At 38.3% G+C, this 21,031-nt stretch overlaps 1 protein-coding gene across 7 annotated transcripts in view; it reads left to right on the plus strand.

Annotated features, from left to right (window-relative positions):
• Window positions 1-21,031, plus strand: part of LOC106876310 (uncharacterized) — a 345,615-nt gene that overhangs the window by 227,396 nt on the left and 97,188 nt on the right. Inside the window, exon 5 of one of the 7 annotated variants that reach the window (XM_089350463.1) lies at window positions 16,606-16,726. The exons of 5 other annotated variants lie outside the window; for them this stretch is intronic. In XM_089350463.1, coding sequence (XP_089206589.1) covers window positions 16,606-16,637 — 32 coding nt within the window. In that variant the 3' untranslated portion in view covers window positions 16,638-16,726. Of the gene's footprint in view, window positions 1-16,605; window positions 16,727-21,031 lie in introns of those variants that run through there. One more of the 7 variants, XM_089350470.1, reaches the window with a different exon arrangement.

Raw genomic sequence — 21,031 nt, forward strand, 5'->3', positions numbered from 1 at the left:
TTCCTAAAAGTAATTAATGATAGACACTGTTGGCATAAGTCCATCTGAGAAATGATGGCGATATCAACCTAAAAGTTTATGCGGCAGTTAGAAGTGAAATTTTCTCCAGATGATTCTTTCTAGGTGTAACCCAACGGAAAATAATTTGGAGCAAAATAAAGGGAAGTGCGATAGCAAAGCAGTTATACGTTGTCTGTTTGGTTCCGAATCCTCGAATGTATTCTGTAGAGCTAAGAGTTTTATTAATTCTTTGGTTTGTGAAATTAAATTTCGCTTTTCTTCTTTTCTTATGGCTGTCTTGTAGTGATGTCACATGAAGATAAATAATAATCAACCAGTGGCTTGTAGCAGGCAGTTTCTAGGATCTCAAACAGAGAAAAGCTTGCAGCTATTTTATATTATCTCAGTTACCCTTAAAGCATTTTTTTAGATCTACTGAAGTGCGCTATATGTGATTTAAGAACGTATATGAAATGGAAGTGTAAATACGGATGCACTTCTTGGGTTGGATTCGGTACCATGTGAGCAACTGATTCAGTAGAGTTGGGTGTCATCCAGCGAAATTCTGCATAGAGACAGTACTTCCGTTGTTTTTGGGTGTAAAGTGTATTCGTCTCAAAAAGATCAGGTTTCGGCTGCGCAGAATCACCTTGATTGCGTCGAGGAAGATAAAAACTTTCTTGAAAACGGTCTCAACAGATGATGAATCGTGAGTCTATGGCTATGATCCCGAAACCAAGACAAAAATCAAATCCCACTTGAAAGGAACAAGATTTCAGGATGTCAAGGAAATCCAAGAGAATGCTTGCTATCCCAAAAACGGAGTTCCAGGAATGCTCCCATCAATAGAAGCGACACTGGATAAAGTGTGTGGCTTCAGAAGGGGGCTACTCTGAAGGAGATTAAATGGTGGATTGATATGTGTTGTGGTTTTCTTTTTATAACACCAGTGCCGTTATTTTTTTTTATCAGACCTCGTACGTCGTTCTGTGTGTTAATAAAAGTTAATGTTGTGGAGATGGCCATAACGATGACAACAACAACGAAAATAATAACGCGAAAGGAAGAGTGAATGATGGGGAGGGGGAATTGAGGGGAGGGGTAAATGAAGGGGAGGGTGTAAATGAAGATGAGAGGTAAATGTAGAGGAGGGGTAAATGAATGGGAGGAGGAAGAATAAATGAGGATGATAGTGATGACAGTAATGACTATAATTGTTATAAATGGTCATAATGATTGCAATTTCACGCAAGATCGGACAAAGATATTCTGTTTGCTCTCTACATAATATTACAAAAAACAGTTATGGTTTCAAGTCCCACATCACAGACTATTTTCATTCTCTTTATGTCAACTTTAATCCCCCACCTTCGGGGGAAAAAATGGCAGAAAAACCTTATTTAATATATACTTGTTTTGAAAGTATAGCTCATTAACAAATTTAGTTAAATACGTAGTTTTCTTTCTAATTACCACTACAAACCGCAAGTAGACTGATTTCCACTTTGAAGTAATTATTGTTTCTAATTTAGGCACAAAACCAGCAAAACTGGTACTTATTTTATCAACCCCGAAATAATGAAAGGAAAAACGAAATAATGAAAGGAAAAACGTTCATTGTGGTGAAATTTCAACAAATACGGCGCAGTATTTTGTCGCTTTAACGATTCCACCAATCCATCACTTTCTGATGTAATTATAAAAGGAGCATACATAACACCTAACTTGCTAAATACTTCCTTCACCTCAATTCGCAGAATACATACACACACATATGCACATGTACATACATGCAGGCACACAAATGTGCACTCATACATGCTCCCATATGTACACACGTTACATTGGTCATGAGGAACGCAAGAAAGAGCGCTCAACACTGAGGAATAGGGTGTGTAAATTTTTTATTCAAAATAGTCATCACAATATCTAATACCCTTGGTTTCCTGCTAATAAAGCGAGTTTACAAGCTTTTGTCTGAAGTTCAATTTAGGGAATTACTGATTCCATACGAATTAAAGATAACCGTTTAGCAAATAGCTGTATCTTGTAGTTTCTCCAACACAACTATATATACATATGCACACACACACACACAGACACACACACATGGACTTTAGGCTAATCAAAATATCTTTGTGATATAATTCACTGCAGTTACTATGGAGAAAAAAATTCTCGCTTATGGTAAAAGATGCAAAAATACTAAATCTGCTCAGTGTCTCTACACGGTAACAGTAGTGAATTTATTTTTAGGAGTTGAAATGTGAAACAACCATATTTTAACTAACCTAAAGTTCGTCTATTCCTCATCACTGCTTAGTGCTGATACCATTGTGTGTGTGTGTGTGTGTGTGTGTGTGTACGCAAAAATAATTAAGGATAAAATTATTTAATGATTTTATCAGTGGCCAGCATGTAATAATGTTTCTCAGTACCCTTAATTATAATTATATCTATTTAATTATATATATATATGTATGTGTGAGTGTGTATGTGTGTGTGTGTCTGAGTAAACTTTATCCGTATAACATATTCAACGTTTGTGTGTTGCTGAAAAAAGTCAGAGGTTGCGGTTTTTGTCCGGGAAATATTCCTTTACTAGCGTTTTGTGTTGAAAAATACAGTATATTTCAATGCTAGGCGAAACAGTGTCACACTCGTGTCACTCAAAAGTGACAAGAGTATGACATTGACAAATCACAAGTGCGGTGAAATGCATCATGTGATCAATTCTATCCTTGCTCTGAAGTATATCATCTCTTCTAGCACAGTATGTTTATAAAGGGAATTTTCCCGGACAAAATCTGCAGCCCTTGGCTTTTCAGTTACATACATACTTTAAACATGATATTGGCAGGATTTGAAATCAAAAATAAAGGGTTGTGACAAAAACCACAAAACGTTTATTTCGGGCTCTGAAGATGCTGTCAATTGTCTGCCCTGCAAAGCAATATAGTCATGCAATTATATACATACATACATACATACATACATACATATATATATATATATATATATATATATATATATATATATATATATATATATATATATATATGTGTGTGTGTGTGTGTGTGTGTGTGTGTGTGTGTGTGTGTGTGTATACATACATGCACACACACACACACACACACATGTAACAGATGAAATAAAGGTATACCGAGTTCAAGCCCATGTTCTTTTACCTCGTTATACATGTGTGCCTCTGTGTGTGTGTGTGTGTGTGTGTGTGTGTGTGTGTGTGTGTGTGTGCGTGCGTGTGTACGTGTACGGGCGCATGTGATCGAGTCTGTGAACGCTTGACACCCGACGTTGGTTTGTTCACGTCCCCGAAACTTAGCAGTTCGGCATAAGACTCCGATAAAATAAGTACCAGATTTTAAAATATATACTGGGGTTGATCTGTTCGACAAAACCCCTTCAGGTCGGTGCATTCTTATGACCGCAGTTCAGTGACCGAAACAAGTAAAAGATAAAAAGCTATTATTGCTCAAGCCAGTTTTGTGGTTGAAGTTACTCGCATAATGTGACAGGCAAAGGAATCGAACTTGCAAACATGTAGCTATGAGATAATTTGTTAATCAGCCATACCGGCAACTTTTTTAGTCTTTTTTCCTCTACTCTGTCCTTCTTAATTTTTTCTTCATTTCCCTTTTTTACGTTTTTACTTATTCTATCATACTTTAGTTTTGTTTCCTTCTATCTTTTATCTTCTATCTTTTACCCGTTTCAGTCATTAGATTGCAGCCATGCTGGGGTATCACCTTGACGTTTTTAGTCGAATTAATCGACCCTAGTACTTATTTTTTAAGCCTGGTACTTGTTCTATCAGTCTCTTTTGCCGAGCCGTTAAGTTACAGGGATGCAAACACATCAACCCTGGTTGTCAAGCGGTGGTAGTGGGAAGGGACAAACACAGACACAGAAACACATAGATACACACACACACACACACACACACACACACACACACACAGCACACACACACGCACACACGCGCGCACAAACATATATCTACTACATATGTGGGAAATTCTGTCTGAGGGTGTGTTTGTTTGCGGAGTTGTTAGCTAACTCCTACTACATCATTTCATCGATTTTGATGAAATTGACATGTGAGTAAAACTTATGTCTGGAAACCTCATGGCATACTCAGATTGTTGAAAAAATTGATAATAGGGCCCCTGGAAGGGGTCCTTATATATAACTAATATATTTTATTTTAACAGCCAAGGGAAATAACCCATTCATTTTTCTATATCATTTGGTACAAATCAAATTGAGTATGCTTATTTCTTAGTGTTTGCATTGTTAGAGTTATTTTCGCAATTTATTTAGTACAACCCTTAAACAAGTAAATAGCATTTTCCTAAACAATAGATCCACTTGTTTCGGTTATTGACTTATTCACAATTTGGGTATTCATAACTTATTGGGAATTCCTATAAACAAGATTCTGTGTAAGACAGTTCGGTATTCTCTGTAAATGCACAAAAACCGTTTTAACGGCTACATACTTTGTATTGTTGTTATTGGATTAGCGAAACAATTATGAGAATGGAACCAAGAGATAAGCCCCGCTTTTCCGGGAATTACCGGGTACGTCAGCTAGTGTATATATATATATATTTATATATATATATATATATATATATATATATATATATATATATATATATATATATATATATACAATTATAAACAAGGGCAAAAGAAAGATTTCTATGCCAATATGCTGAGAATAGACTTTAAATCGTCAATCACCACATTACAATATACATTCATTATGAATACACGTCGTGCTGAAATCGAGGAAGGCAAGCTAACGGAATTTTAAAAAAAAAATTCGTTATATGAATCAGTTTCGGGATTAATCTCATGGATTTTTCCCTCTTCAGTAGAGAATACGAAAAGAAATAAATGAAATACTTACAAGCACCCATGGAAAAAAGCAGAAGCAAGAGTCATGGGTACACATAAGTACCCCAGTTATATCCAAATGTAAAATCCTTTAGCAAGCCTCAGCACACGTGTGACTGGTCCCGAACCTCAACTTTTAGTGGTTACCAGTCCCGAAGTGAATGGTAATAAATTTACTTCTAATGTAGGATAAAATATTTTTCCATATATATATATATATATATATATATATATATATACGATGGCCTTCTTTCATTTTCCGTCTACCAAATCCACTCACAAGTCTTGGGTCCCTCCCAAGCTATAGTAGAAGGCACTTGCTCAAGTGCCACGCAGTGAGATTGAACCTGGAACCATGTGGTTGAGAAGCAGGCTTCTTACCACACCTGCGCCTATATTTATAATATTCATTCAGTCATTCTTTCTTTTTCTCTTTTGTTTCTTCATTAATTTCTTTGTTTTTCTCTTTCCAGTCTCTCTTTTGTTTGTTTGTTTCTTTCTTTTCTTACTTTTTCCTTTTTATATTTCCTATACTTCCCTCTTTCCGCGATTTTCATCATATTTCACTTCTTCCGCTGCATCTCTCTTTCTCTCTCTCTCTCTCTCTCTCTCTCTCTCTCTCTCTCTCTCTCTCACACACACACACACACACACACTCTCTCTCTCTCTCTCTCTCTCTCACACACACACACTCTCTCTCTCTCTCTCTCACACACACACTCTCTCTCTCTCTCTCTCTCTCTCTCCACTTTTCTCTTCCTTCTCTTCATTTCTTCTTCCCTCTCCTTCCTACTTTATCCTTTTACTTTATTCCCACCTCTCTGTCTCTCTCTCTCTTTCTCTCTCTTTCTCTCTCTTCAATTCTCTAATCTATTATTGATAAACTCTATAAGCAATTATATTATACAAATCATCAAAGTTCATGGCATTGTCCTATCTGAGTTATTTCCTTTCGCATATTTTCTCTTTAAACAATTAAATGAATTTATATATATATATATATATATATATATATATATATATATATATATATATATATATATATATATATATATATATATATATATATATATAAACATGTCATTAACTCATTTGTGTTATTTCCCTTGACTCATTTTACCAATTTTTTTTTTTTTATTAATATCCAGCCGAACATCATTTCTTCTTATTTCTTTGTACTCTACCTACCTACTTACCTATCTCAGCAACACACGGACCTACTTATACTAATTACTCACCCATTTACCTACCTACCTACCTACCTACCTACCAAGCTACATACCCACCCACATACCTACCTACCTACCTACCCTGGTATCTTCTCGCCAAATTAATGAAACCCACCCACGTAATAAAACAAAAAATACTTTAAACATCTTTCCGTTACACCGTCACCTCGGCATCATCATTACCACTGACACCGGCACCGCTGCTACTACTACTACTACTACTACTACTACTACTGCTGCTACTACTACTACTACTACTACTACTACTACTACTACAAAACTGCCAATGCCGTTCTTTTAGCGTTGGCACTACTCACATCCTTACATTCCTTTACACATCTTACAGAGCTTAAGGGAGAACTATCTACACCCGTCAACCCTAACAAACTCCACCACCACCACCACTGCTGTTACTGCTGCTTTTGATGTTGTTGCCGTTGTTACTACTACTACTACTACTACTACTACTACTACTACTACTAGTACTCCTGCTGCTACTGCTACTACTACTACTACCACTACTACTACTACTACTACTACTACTACTACTACTACTACTACTACTACTACCACTACCACCAACACCTCACATAGCATCACCTTCTCGAATCAGAACCCCGCCTACGCATGAATCAACGAGGGGAAGCACTACACAGTGGCTCGTCATGCTAAAAATAGCTGTGAAATCCCTATCAAATCACACCATGCAGTGCTAAAAATGAGTAAACACATTTGATAATGTAGTCCTAGGCATCCCTAAAGAAAAACATGATGGTCACTGTTGGAATGACTGCATTGATAGAACGTCGGACAAAATGTCTTGCGTGGGTACTTAACTAGGGCGTTTTACACTCTGAGTTGAAATTAATCCCTTCCGGAGTAGTAAAATACAGAATCAGTCTAGAACTGTACCAATGTATGTACCTAAAGAGTATGTTAGATATGAATGGAATTATAATAGTTCACGACTATGAGGTTTGGGGTTCAGTCCCACTAAACGAAACTTCGACAAGTGCTTTTTACCGAAGCCCCGGAACTGTGTCGAAACCCCTTCGGAAGAGTAGTTCCTGTTTTGTCTACTGCTGGTAGACTTAATCTGTTGCCTTGTTATAACACCATTAGCTAGGGTATGGATACCTTTAGCAGAGGTCTTTCTGTTGCAAGTACTCACGGTCAGATCTTATGCAAGTATCGGAGGTCCTGAAAAAGTTTATGACCGACTACATTTCTTCTGAACAAACTATTAAAAAAAAAGGTGGAGTGTTGTGCTATGTAAACTGAGTGACTAATCAAGTATACTACCACCCTTGAAACGCGGGATAGCTCATCCGACAGACTTCCAGTCAGTTTCAATTCTGCCCAATTACATTTACATGTCTTGGGTGGTAGAGGTTAGAAAAGAAGAAACTTGCTCAAGATTTTTTTTGCAGCGCGGAGGTTAACAGCAGAGATAAGTGTACTGTTTAGATTCACAAGAGCACTAATTGCCATCTCAAAATACTAAGGCACCAGCCTACAGATTTAGCAACGACTTGATTCAGTTTAATCGATTTCAGTGCTTTGCTTATAACTATCAAATCGATCCCTGAGGAAAAAAAAAAGCTATGTCAGCTCAGGCTAGATTTGAACTTGTAAGATAACGGTACATCTAAAAGTGACAGAATATTTTGCACGGCGTTTTATCTATTCCGCTAACACCATTGATGGCGGTAGGGATGGTGGTATTCTTGGTGATGGTGGTGGAGGATGATTCCTTACTACTACATCTACACCCATTAACCGGTGATGAAAATGGTGGGGAGTACGAAGGGGAACAGCATTCCCTTACTTTTCAGCTCACAGAAGGAGGAGTAATTTAAAGCTTCTTGTTCTATGTTCTGTGGCCTCGGCCTCAGTCTCTTAGGCCTTTCCCGTACCCCTAGTCCCTAATGCTGATTTTCACAACAAATGGGAACCTAAGAGCCAATTCTCTGCGCGGTCACTCGACCTGCTAATAGTTGCAGCGAAGATACTCTCAAAATAGATGCCCACTGTCTTATAAAAGGAAGGACAGATTGGTTTATTGGTTTATGTAGTCCTACATACGCTGGGCCTAAAAAAACAAAAACAAAAAAAAGGTCACTAGATGGTCATGGCTTGGATACCTTTGGTCAAGGGTTTACTTGAACAGGTCTGACCTGGGGTTTAAACAGCAGAAGCACCAACATAATTTTCTCTCTGTGTATAGTGGTGGGAGTGGTGGAGTAGGTGGAGAGTCACTCAATGAGTGCTACTCCATCACTACCACCATCATCGCCACCACCTCTTTCTCCGCTACATTCACACACAAATATTCCCCCCACCACTTCATCCCACACATAGACAGTTATGAGAGTACACAAACACACACACACACACACAGACGCACACACACACACACACACACACACACACACACACACACACACACACACACACACAACATGAATGAAATTATTAACGACGCAGAGCCAAGCAGAATCACTCGATAAAATCTGGAGCTACACCTCCACGTGTTCTAGATACGACACATGCGTTCGCACGCGTTTCTCTCATTCACATGTTTTCCCATTCATGAAATGTTAACACCACCGCCACCACCGCCACCACCGCCGCCGTCGCCATCATCTCGCCGTCACCACTACCACTATCATATCATCACCAACGCCACCGCCGCAACAGCCGCCTCCCTCATCGACTACTGCTTGCTTACAACTGCTTGCTATGCTACTGTTGTTGCCACCGCGTTACTGACGTTTGATAGTAATGTGGGTAGATACGAAAGGGGTGGTACTCAGTGGTGGTGGTAGTGGTGGTGGTGATGGTGGTGGCTGCGGTGTTTGTGGTGACTTTGACAGTGGTGGTGGTGGTGGTGATGATGGTAGTGGCGATAGTACTGGTACTGGTAATGGTAATGGTGTGGTGGTGTTCGTGGTAATGGTCGTTGTGGAGTTAATGGTGGTGGTAGTGCGGATGGTTTAGAAGGCGGCGTAAAGTCGTTGTAGTGGCGGCGATGGTAGTGGTAAAAAAAAAGGTTGTTGCGGTGGTAGTTGTGGTGGTGGTTGCGGTTGTAGCTGTGTGTGTTGCGGATGTTGGTGATGGTGGTGCTGTTGGTAGTAAGGAAAGTTTTTGCTGCTGTTGTTGTGGTAGTGGTAGTAATGGCTGTGATCTTGGTGTGCGATTTCAGTGCAAATGTCGTTGTTATAAGAGTTACTGTGGTTACTCTTTTACTTGTTTCAAGTCATTTGACTGCGGCCATGCTGGAGCACCGCCTTTTAGTCGAGCAAATCGACCCCAGGACTTATTCTTTGTAAGCCTAGTACTTATTCGATCGGTCTCTTTTTGCCATACCGCTAGTTACGGGGACGTAAACAAACCACCATCGGTTGTCAAGCGATGGTTGGGGGGGGGGACAAACACAGACACACAAACACACATACATATATATATATATATATATATATATATATACATGTATACGACGGGCTTCTTTCAGTTTCCGTCTACCAAATCCACTCACAAGGCTTTGGTTGGCCCGAGGCTATAGTAGAAGACACTTGCCCAAGGTGCCACGCAGTGGGACTGAACCCAGAACCATGTGGTTGGTAAGCAAGCTACTTACCACACAGCCACTCCTGCGCCTATGTTGTTGTTGTTTTTGTTAGTGTTGTATTTGTTGTTGTTGTTGTTACCGTTGCTGGTATTGTTTTGGCAATCGTTGCAATCATGTTCCTGTTATTGCTATTGATATTCATGTTCGTGTAGTTAATGTCATTGCTACTATAGTTGCTGCTACGGTTTAACCCAGGGTCAGTTCCGACTGAGCAGGCTTGAAGCTATAACGTGACTTTGTTCGGAGCATCGAGTGTGATATGAGGGAGAATTGCTTGTAATTTCTAGCAAGTGGAGCTAAGTAGCGGCTCCCTCATAAGCTGCTTACCTCCGTTGTTGCTGTTGCACATAATGGTAAGTAGTAGTAGTAGTAGTAGTAGTAGTAGTAGTAGTAGTAGTAGTAGTAGCAGCAGTAGTAGTAGTAGCAGCAGCAGCAGTAGTAGTAGTAGTAGTAGTAGTAGTAGTAACTGCAGCAACAGTATTAATAGTAAATAGTTGTTAGTGATGTAGTAAAAATAGGCAGATGGAAGATGGAAGGAAGAAAGATAGAAAGAAAGAAGAAACGATGATGCTATGATGATCTGTTGAGAAAGAGGGGGAGTAACGGGAGAAGGTAACATAACATTGAATATATTGCCAGTATGCTGCTACCGCTGTTATTGTTGCTGTCGGTGTTGTTGTTGTTGTTGCTGATGATGTTGTTGATGATGATGGTGGTGCTGGTGTTGGTAATGATGACATAATGTAATATATTTCGCAATCACATGCTTCCTGTTTCGATCCTATTGTGCAGGAATCTAGGCAAGAATTTTTCTAAAGTACACTCGGGTTTAGTAATGCCTTTCAGTTAAACTCAATAGACGGATGTGTGTGTGTGAGTGTTTACATACATGTACACACATAAACCACACACACACGCACGCATACACACACATGCATACATGTTTTATGCATATATGTATACTTGTGTATCTGTATATGTCTCTCTCCTCTTTGTACATATATATATATATATATATATATATATATATATATATATATATATATATATATATATATTATATGTATGCATGTATGTATGTATGTATGTATGTATGTATGTATGTATGTATGTATGTATGTCTAAAACTTGCCTTGACTGACAAGAATCGACTTTATCAACTCCTAATAAAGGAGCTATCAAAGACCTGCGGTTACACCTCCGTTCACGATAAGCATGTGAAAGATACCAGACGTTCTGTATGTGTGTGAAACTTAAAGTAATGTAGCGTGAATCAATAATTATTTATATTGCGTACTCTCATTCTTTCGTTTGTACACGTAAACATTCGTGCGCGGGTACGCGCACGCAAACACACATACACACATATGTTTATGTATATATGCGAGTGTATGTAACTTAATGGGACTCAAACTTTGTGTTACCACTCGAGTTTTATGTCACTGCAATCTTCAGGCGAGAACTGTTTCAAATCGGTTTTCGGTGGTATATTTATATTCGCTGGTGGGTATGTTCACTTGTTTGGATTTTGTGTTTGCTGATTGGTTGTTATATTCCTGTCTCAAATACTCATTACAACCTCATTATTTTCCCTTCTATTTCTGTATTTTGCTTTTATCTGAAGGGAGGACTGTACCCATGTACTTTACAACCCTTCTGATACTAGTGAGGTAAATGTATTTGATGTTCCTTTCAAGGTTGGCGCCTACAAGAAAAATATATGCAGGAGAAGGTTATTCTAGTGGACCGACGTTTTGGGAGGAAGGACTTGGCGCAGTTAATGCGGATCTTGGAAAGTGTTGGATACAATATAGGTAATGAGAAAAGCAGAGTCGTGTGAATGCCTGTATGTCTATATATGTAACTGCATCGCGGTATGTCGTTATACATCGTTGGTCACAATGCGCTTCCAATTCTTTCATGAATTCACCATTCTTTTCCATCTTTTACCAAATCGTCTTCCCATCGTCTTGGCGGTCTTCCGAGGGGCCTTTTCTGATTTCTTGTTTATCATTCGGCAACAACATGGGTCCACCAGTTGTTTGTGAAACTTGCAGCATGTTCGACCCAGAGGAATTTGTTCTTTGAATATTCTACAGTCACGTTATTCACTCCGCTCCATTCTCGAATTATCTAATTTCGAATATGTCCTCGTAATGATATTCCTGGATCTTCCCATGACTCTTTGTGTTGTAGCCAATCAATGTTTTTCTCTCTTCGCAGTAGCTCACGTCTCATGCATATAAGAACGCAGGTAGAACGATGCTATTGAAGAGTCTACTACTTATCGCCTTGTCCAGCTTTACTTTGAACACTTCTATTGAGGTAAACACCTTCGATCCTGCCCGTTTTCTCTTCGAGATTTCAGCATCCTTGTCTCGGTGCATATTCACTGTGTGCCCTAAGTAGTCCCACTCCTTTACTTCCTTGATTTCATCACACCCAACCTCTGTTCGGCTTTCTACTAAGTCTTCGGATTGCATTATTTTGTTTTCATGCAGTTCATTTTAAGGACTACAGCTGACTGTGTGTGTCCAGCATTGTCTGCTTGGTCTGCAGCTGATGTGTGGCTTCGGCAATTCACATAATATGATCTGCGAATCGGAGATGTGTTAGTATCGCGCCGTTGATGTTCACGTCACCTGTCCATTTTGATGATCAACTGAAATGCTAAGTCAGCTCACATTACAACAATACATTTACATGTACAAGGAATAGCCATTAACTTTTTATTTTAAATTATAGGCCTGGCTATGTGGTCAGAAGCGTGCTTCTCAACCACGTGGTTTCAGGTTCAGTACCACTGCATGGCACCTTAGGTAAGTGTCTTCTACTATACCCTCGGGCCGCCCAAAACCTTGTGAGTGAATTTGGTAGTTGGAAACTGAAAGAATCCAGTCATGCATATATATATATATATATATATATATATATATATATATATATATATATATATATATAGGCAGTGCTACAGCATGGCCAGTCAAATGACTGAAACGAGTAAAAGAATATGTGTGTGTGTGCGTGTGTGTCTGTGAGTTTGTCTTTCCGCACCGCTTGACAACCGGTGTTGGTGGGTTTAAATCCCCGTAACTTAGCGGTTCGGCAAAAGATAACGATAGAATAAGTACCAGGCTTTAAAATAAAATAGGTCCTGGTGCCTATTCATTCCACTGAAACTCTTCAAGACGGTGCTCCAGCATAGCCGTAGTCAAATGACAGAAACAAGCAAACGATGGAAAGTAAAAATGCATGTATATCTCTGCCTACATTATAAGTTCGAGTAACAATCATACGCTTCAGGATGCGACCCACTGTGCGCCATATTGAGAAGACGTCTTTTAAGATATTCTTAATGCCTTATGAGGGGCAAACTATGCAGAAGTCTATCGTGCGCGCGCACATACACATGTAAAGGGCATGCATAAGTGTATATATGTACATATATGCATATATGTATGTCTGTGTATATATGTGTATGTGTATATATGTGTATGTGTGTGTGCCTTCATCTGTGCGTGTATGTGTACATATGTATTTATGATCGTGAATGAGCATGTGTATATATTATGAAGAGGATGTAAATATGCGCGAAAAAACATAAAACCTAGTGCTCATCGAACGAGGCCCATTGTGATATTTGTTCTTCACTGAGTTACACACACTTCCCTATCACTCCCATCGTCATAAAAACAGTGAACCAGCGATTGGCTTGTTGGAACTTCTAAACCAATGACGCTTTTCTCACGAATTGTGACACTGAATTAATATAGAAATAAATAAAACAATAAATTTAATTTTACTATTGCAATTTTCGTCTTGTTTTCACGCATTTTCTTTCACATTGACTTCCGTTTTTAAATTTTCACTTTGACATCATTATTTTCACATTAATACTGTTTCTGGATCTCCTGCAGTTTTTGTATTTTCACTTTCGGTTTCACAGTTTATCAGTTTGACATTTTCTAATTTTTGTTTGACATTTTTACTTAAGTAATACCTCTTCCCCATTCTCCCGCGTCTTTATTATTATTATTATTATTATTATTATTATTATTATTATTATTATTATTATTATTATTATTATTATTATTATTATTATTAAACTTTATCTTTATTCATAGATTCACTTTGACATTCTCATTTTTGCTTTGACATTTTCGTTTTTACTTTTGACATTCTCACTTATCAGAAACTCCACGTAAAAAGACACATGGCATTTTTCTGAATCCATAATTGAAGCTGTTCATCAGAGACGGGTAGAAAAGAAACATAAAGGAGAAAATATCGAGATATAAAATGCACACATGTGCACACTCGCACATACAGAGAGGAGCCAAGACTGTATTAATCTCACTTTCATTCATGAATTCCCATAAATCATAGCATTCTACATGATCTTTACTGGCTAGAAATTCGGTCATTACATCGTTTCTTGCCATAATCCATAGTTTCTCAGATGGCTGTTGGACAAAACATAGGGAGACCATACATTCCTCTTCATGCAACACAGTGTACACGCACACACAAACTCACTCACGCACGCACACACACACACACACACACACACACACACACACACACACACACACACACACACACACACACAGGTACACATTCACATTATATATATATATATATATATATATATATATATATATATATATATATATATATATATATAAATGCATATACATTACTTACCTGGATATAGATCTTCCTGCCTTCTGAGAAGCATAGCTTTCACAGGCGTTGTTGCCCTGCCCTTGTTCTCTTTGGTCCTATCAACCTAGTTCTTGTGCATTTGAACTGTTCTTAGAATGTTCGGTGCTAGGGCTTTGAAGGCCAGCACAATTTTCGTATTTTCCCCTTTTTTTTTTTTTTTGATGTTCACATTATTGGAGCCTTTGCACGCTTAGTGACTGGCAGTTGTAAAATATGACATTAGATGAAACCAGTGCAGCTCTACGATATTTTGCAGCGGTTAAGATTTGCTTCACATGAGATTTCTTCATTTGAGATACTTTCTTCCAAAGCGAATTTGAGGATCTTTCGTTGACATAGTTGGTAGAATGTGTCCAACGTCTTGGCCACCTTTGTTGTATTTTTTCCATATTTCACTGTAATACAAAATAGTTAACAGAATATTTGCTCTATAGTTAGACCTTTATTGGAATGACAATGCTTGTTGTCTAGATTTAGTGCATGCTCAGGGAAATGTTTCTTGCTTAGAAGTTCAGCTTCTCAGACAATTTTATATGCTTTCATCACTACTGATCATCATGTATGCAAAACTGTCCACATCTTCGAAAACCAGCTGCCCGATGAAGACTGGAGGGTGGATTACATTAATCTGCGTCACTTTGTTCTTTTCACAACTAATTCTAAGCCCGATTTTCCTTGCTTCCTTTTTGAGTTAATTAATTAGATTTAGCAATAATCCCTTATTTTTGTTTGCAGCGCAATAATATTGGCAATATTTTGACCACACAGCCTTTCCGTTATCTTTCACCGTAATTCTGTAGTGCACTGAATGGTCACTTTCTTTATTACAAAATAAACTGGTAGCAGGAAGAGAAGAGGCAAGAGGACATAAATCTGACAGATACCCGTGAGGAGGACAAGTCGTCAGTGTGGCTTGTATATGTCCTGTCATTATAGTTGAAGTCCTCAAAGAAATTCTTGAAGATGCTGAGGTGCCTTTAGGTGATCATCTATAGTGATTCTCAATTAATGCCGTCAAAATCCATTTTTTTTTAATGTGAAGACTTCTGATATTCCTACCAGAAGTCTATGCGCTGTTGCACGATGGTTTTAGAGTGAAGAATTTTCTCAACGCAAATCTTGTTCAACAATACAATACAGAATATGTTTTCTGGTACAGAAAGAAATGTAATTCCTCGCTCCTTTGCCAGTTGTTGCTGCCTACTGGGTTTGCCGACGTGAGATGCTTTGCAATTACTGCTCTCCAATCAGCCTGGATTTGCTGTTGTAGCCAACACCCGTTGAACAGATTTCTAAGCAAGTCTTTCCGTCTGATCTACCATGCTTCAAACGTTCAGATGAAATTTGATCGGATACAGCTGCCTTTTTCTTTTGTGTCCTCGGTGCTTGTATTTCCTCCTCTGTGATCTCAGTAGATACGTGCAGGGTTTCAACTCTTGGTAATGAGCTGAAGTCAAAGAGAGCAACTGGATGTGGCTGGTTCAGCATCTCTTGGACTTACATATAGGTTTGCTAGAACTCAAGATCGATCCTATTGAGCTACTGGTTTACTGAACAACCTGCACAGATGGTTTGTATATAATCATCAAATGTTAGTGCCGTACATTAGCTCCCTCTCTCCATCAAATCGACATTGCCTGTACAGGTGCACGGTGTGCCACACATCAGGTATCAAAATGATTGCAGACCAAGCTGAGTATATTAAGCTTGGCTTACGTTACTGGTCTATACGCAGATTAGTATGGCTTCGTTTCCAACGGACCGCTCCAAGCATAGAAAAGGATTCATTCATAGGGGCTGATGGCTCAGGACCAACCACGATGGTCTGTGAAGACTTCTGCTCAGGTCCCAAGGAGGAGCTCCGCCTCTGTGTGTGAGTGTGTGTGTATGTCTACATATGCATGTATGTATGTATGTTTGTTTGTATGTATGTATGGATGTTTGTATGTATACATCCTTGTATGCATGTATGTAGTTTGGTTGTATGCATCCTTGCATGCATGTATGTAGTTTGTATGTATGTATGTGTGCATATATGTATGTATGTGTTCCTTAAGCATTTGTATAAATACATGCACACTTTTCTGCTTTTGACAGGTACTCCCTGGTTTATAGGACAGCAAATCTGAGTTTTAAATCACTTATATCATACTGTTTAAGAACTACAATGTTCGGTGTACATCACGTGAAGATTATAGTTACCTTGGCAAAAGGAACGGTAAGAAATCCACCTGACGCATTTGAAATTCTAATTGACACACATATATGTAGATAAGTAGGCATACCTGTGTATGCTTATGTGTATGTGCATATATATGCATGTGTGTATATATATACACACACATATATATATATATATATATATATATATATATATATATATATATATATATATATATATATATATACATACACTCACACACACTGTATGTATATCTGTATGTGTGTGTTTGTGTATGTGAGTGCGTGCGTGTGTGTATATGCATTTACACACAAATTGTAAACACACATTAATACACGTACTTACACCTAGATATGTTTATAGTGTTTGTTTTTATAATTTTCATTTGCTAGCGAGCCTGTGTAAACATTTGCTATGCGATTCTTAAAAATGTGAAATGTTAAGATAATCTTAAAACATGTGGCTGCGTAGGACAATTGACTGCAGTCTATTTATCAGAGCGTTTGTATGTATGTATGTATGTATGTATGTATGTATGTATGTATGTATGTATGTATGTATGTACGTTCGCTTCTGTTTTGAGGAGTTTGTTTCTGACAAAGATACAATACTCCTTCGTAGGAATGTCGATAAAGAAAACAATGTCTCATTTTCAACTTGAGAAGAGTCTTAAATATTCTTACTGTTCCACTTACAGATTATATTTGTAATGAGCAAGTTAGATGGTTGATTTCTTTTTCTGAAAAACCTAAGCTTATCCAATCTGTCAGTTAAGCTTTACTTACAAAACCAAGTGCACCAATTCTTATTGATATAAATGTAAATTTGTAATGTGGACAGAGAAATTGGAAGTTTCGAAGCAGTTGTCTATAGTTACCCTCTTTCTCTTTGATTTTCAGATATTCACATCAGCAGGACCGCTGACCTCTATGACCGTACATACTTTTTTATGTCTGTCCCAAACAACAATATCTGGCCTGTTCTGCTTACACTTGACTATTTTTTTTTTATGGGAAGGTTCCACCAGTACTCCTTGTGTTGATGTTTGTGTGCATATTCAATAACAATGGATTATCTGTATTTATTCCAGTACAATCCTTTTCCGGATGACTGTATATGTTACTTTTGCGACAACGTCGTGTCGTATAAGGGAGGTAGTAACTTAATGACGTTTTGGGGCAGCTGCTATGTAAGTATGTATGTATGTATGTATGTATGTCCTTATTCAGTATTATTTCAAGATTTCTAGCCAGTAGAGAAAGCGCCGGTTTCTAACCTAGATCCAAGGTTCCTTCATTGGAATTTCAATATCAACAGGGTATTTTTACTTGTATGTATGTATGTATGTATGTATGTATGTATGTATGTATGTATATACGTATGTACGTACGTATGTATGTATGTATGTATGTATGTAGTATGCATGCATGCATGTATGTATGTATGCATACATGCATGCATGCATGTATGTATGTATGTATTTATGTATGCATGTATGTATGTGCAGATTTGTATGCTTTATGTATGTATTCTGATGCATTTAGTTGCATATCTAGACATGTTCATATACATTTAAATGATAAATTTCTGGAAAGTTTTACAGATTTTTACAGTTCCGGTGATGGACTGGATCTGTAATCTTCGAATTAGTTTTCTCCTTTCCGGTTTCGAGGAGCCTAATTTCTCAAGATTGGTATTTTGGCAGTTTGCAACATTTAACATTTTGGGTACCTTAGGACCAGACCTATCGATTTTAAGGCATTATCGAAAAATTAATTTTTCCACGCACTAGACGATGAGCAGTCCAGCCCTCTGCTTCTCTCATGGCCCAAACGCTAGAAACATCTTTCATATCACGTTTTCTGATCGAAATATAATCTATGAGATGCCAGTGCTTAGATCTTGGATTCATCCAGGTAGTTTTATATTTATTTTTCGGCTTAAGCAGAGTGTTGGTAACAACCGGATTATTCTCAGTACAAAACGTCAAAAGTGCTACTCCATTTTTTTGCATTTTCCAATCCCATGTCGGCCTAAAACAGGCCGTGAAACGTAGTTATTTCCAACTCTTGCGTTGAAATCTCCCAATATGACCAGCTTGTCAGAAATCGGTACTTTCCTCAATAATTGTGCTTGATCGTCATAAAACTGTCCTACGGTTTCATCAGAATGAAACATTGTTGGTGCATAAATACTGACAACGGTAAGAAACCTACCTTTTGTCAGTTTTTTACGGTATGACATGGTTCGTTCAAATATGCCACTTGGAAGTTCTGCTGTAGAGGATACTAATTAATTCTTGAGAGCAAACCCAACACCAGATTCTCTACGCTGACCCTCAGATAGGCCTCTTCAAAAGATAGTATATCCATAAGTAGGTTCATTTATTTGACCCTCACCAAAGAGACGAGTTTCAGAGAGCGCAACTGTATCAAGGAAATATTTCTTAACCTCACAATCAATAAGTGCAGTACGCCTTTCTGGCCTCTTGTTGAAATTATCATCAAGAAGTGTGCGCACATTCCAAAAGCCAAAATTCAAAAGATGTTTATTTTACTTTTTCTTGAAGATTGTTTGACAACAGTGGCAGGATGACGACCGGGCCCAGCCTGTGATACACTGGGACACCTGCCGAGCTAGACCTGTTCCCTTGACGTTCTCAAGCCTTTTTTGCCATTTACTGAATCTGTTGGAGACATTTTAGAGTATATATATACATATATATGTGTGTGTGTGTGTGTGTGTGTGTGTGTGTGTGTGTGTGTGTGTGTGTGTGTGTGTGTGTGTGTATGTGCAGTGTGCCTAGGGAGATTTGGCCGTTATTTCTAAAAGGTTCCCTTGTCAACAAGTATTGACCCTTGTGTAGAAATTTTCCCAAAAATTTTCCCTGTGAAATTAGGGGGGAGGTAGAATTTTCGAGGGTTTCACCCCACTCTATTTCCCGTTTCCTGGACAAAAATGTATTTTGTGGAATATTAGGAGGTCACCGTAATTCATTCAACGAAACGAAAAGGCATTTTCCAATGATTGCGGGAAGGGTGTGGTGAAATTTCCGAGGATTCTTGTTTTCGGGACAAAAAAAGGGCTTTGTAGCAAAACGAAATAAAAAATTTAAAAATTCCAATAATTCCCATGAAGTGGAGTTTCCTTTCCCGCCCCACCTTTCCGAACCAAGATAAGGGGTTTGCAGCACAGCAAGAGGTCAGAGGAGTTGATTCCATGCGAAAAATCCGAGTATTTTGGGGGGCGGGGTGAAAAGCGTGGGGGTGAGTTGGTAAAAATTCCCCCTATTTTATATGCAAGATATGTTTTGATCCACGGCTATAGTAAATGATGTTTGCTCAAGATACCATGCTGTAGGATCGAACCTGAGTTACAAAGGAAACTTGTGTGTGTGTGTGTGTGTGTGTGTGTGTGTGTGTGTGTGTGTGTGTGTGTGTGTGTGTGTATACACACATATATATAGTTCTGTATGCTGAATCGTTAATTAGAGTTGTACTTGAGGTTTACATTTCTACTTGAGTTTCTACAAATCACTTACTCCTTAAGTATTGTTGTAAGGACAGTCCTTGACAATTTGACTTTAATCCAAATATATCACGTACTGGACACACTATTAATCCGATAGGAACGGACGGAACCCGTTAGAAGCAACCTTAAACTTTGTATGTGTGTGTGTGTGTGTGTATGTGTGTTTACGTGTATGTATATATATATGGGTGTGAGTGTGTGTGTGTGTTTGTGTGTCCGTATGTAGGCATGTACACGTGTGTGTTTGTATGTATATATATATATATGCATATACATATATGTGCATACGCACGCGCACGCACACACACACACACACACACACACACACACACACACACACACACACACACACACACACACACACACACACACACACACACACACACACACACAGAAACTTCTTATATTCAATACCGTAAAAATCAGCCATGTTAGATACAAGCAGCAGAGCAGAACAACTTGGTTGTCAAGCAACAAATAATCCATACAAAAGCTTATCCATGTTGATTTTAAGCTTGCTTGACGACCAAATAATCAAGTGGACGCCTATGTGGCTGTATCTGGGTAGCCGATGGTCACTGTAATTGATGACTGCCCGAAATGTCTTGCTGGTCACTTCACTTTCTTTTTTCTCTTACAAACTTTGATGAGAACGTTACTGCTTCACTTCTATACACTTCATATGTTAATGACTACGAATGTGTGTGTATATGTGTAATCCCTATCCGCTTGTCTGACTGAGTGTACGTAAATATGTATGTATGCGTGTGTTTGTATATATATATACACAAATATGCATACATCCATGCA

The sequence above is a fragment of the Octopus bimaculoides genome, chromosome 4, assembly GCF_046866305.1.
Source record: "Octopus bimaculoides isolate indiv1 chromosome 4, ASM4686630v1, whole genome shotgun sequence".
In the NCBI taxonomy this organism is placed as follows: Eukaryota; Metazoa; Mollusca; class Cephalopoda; order Octopoda; family Octopodidae; genus Octopus; species Octopus bimaculoides.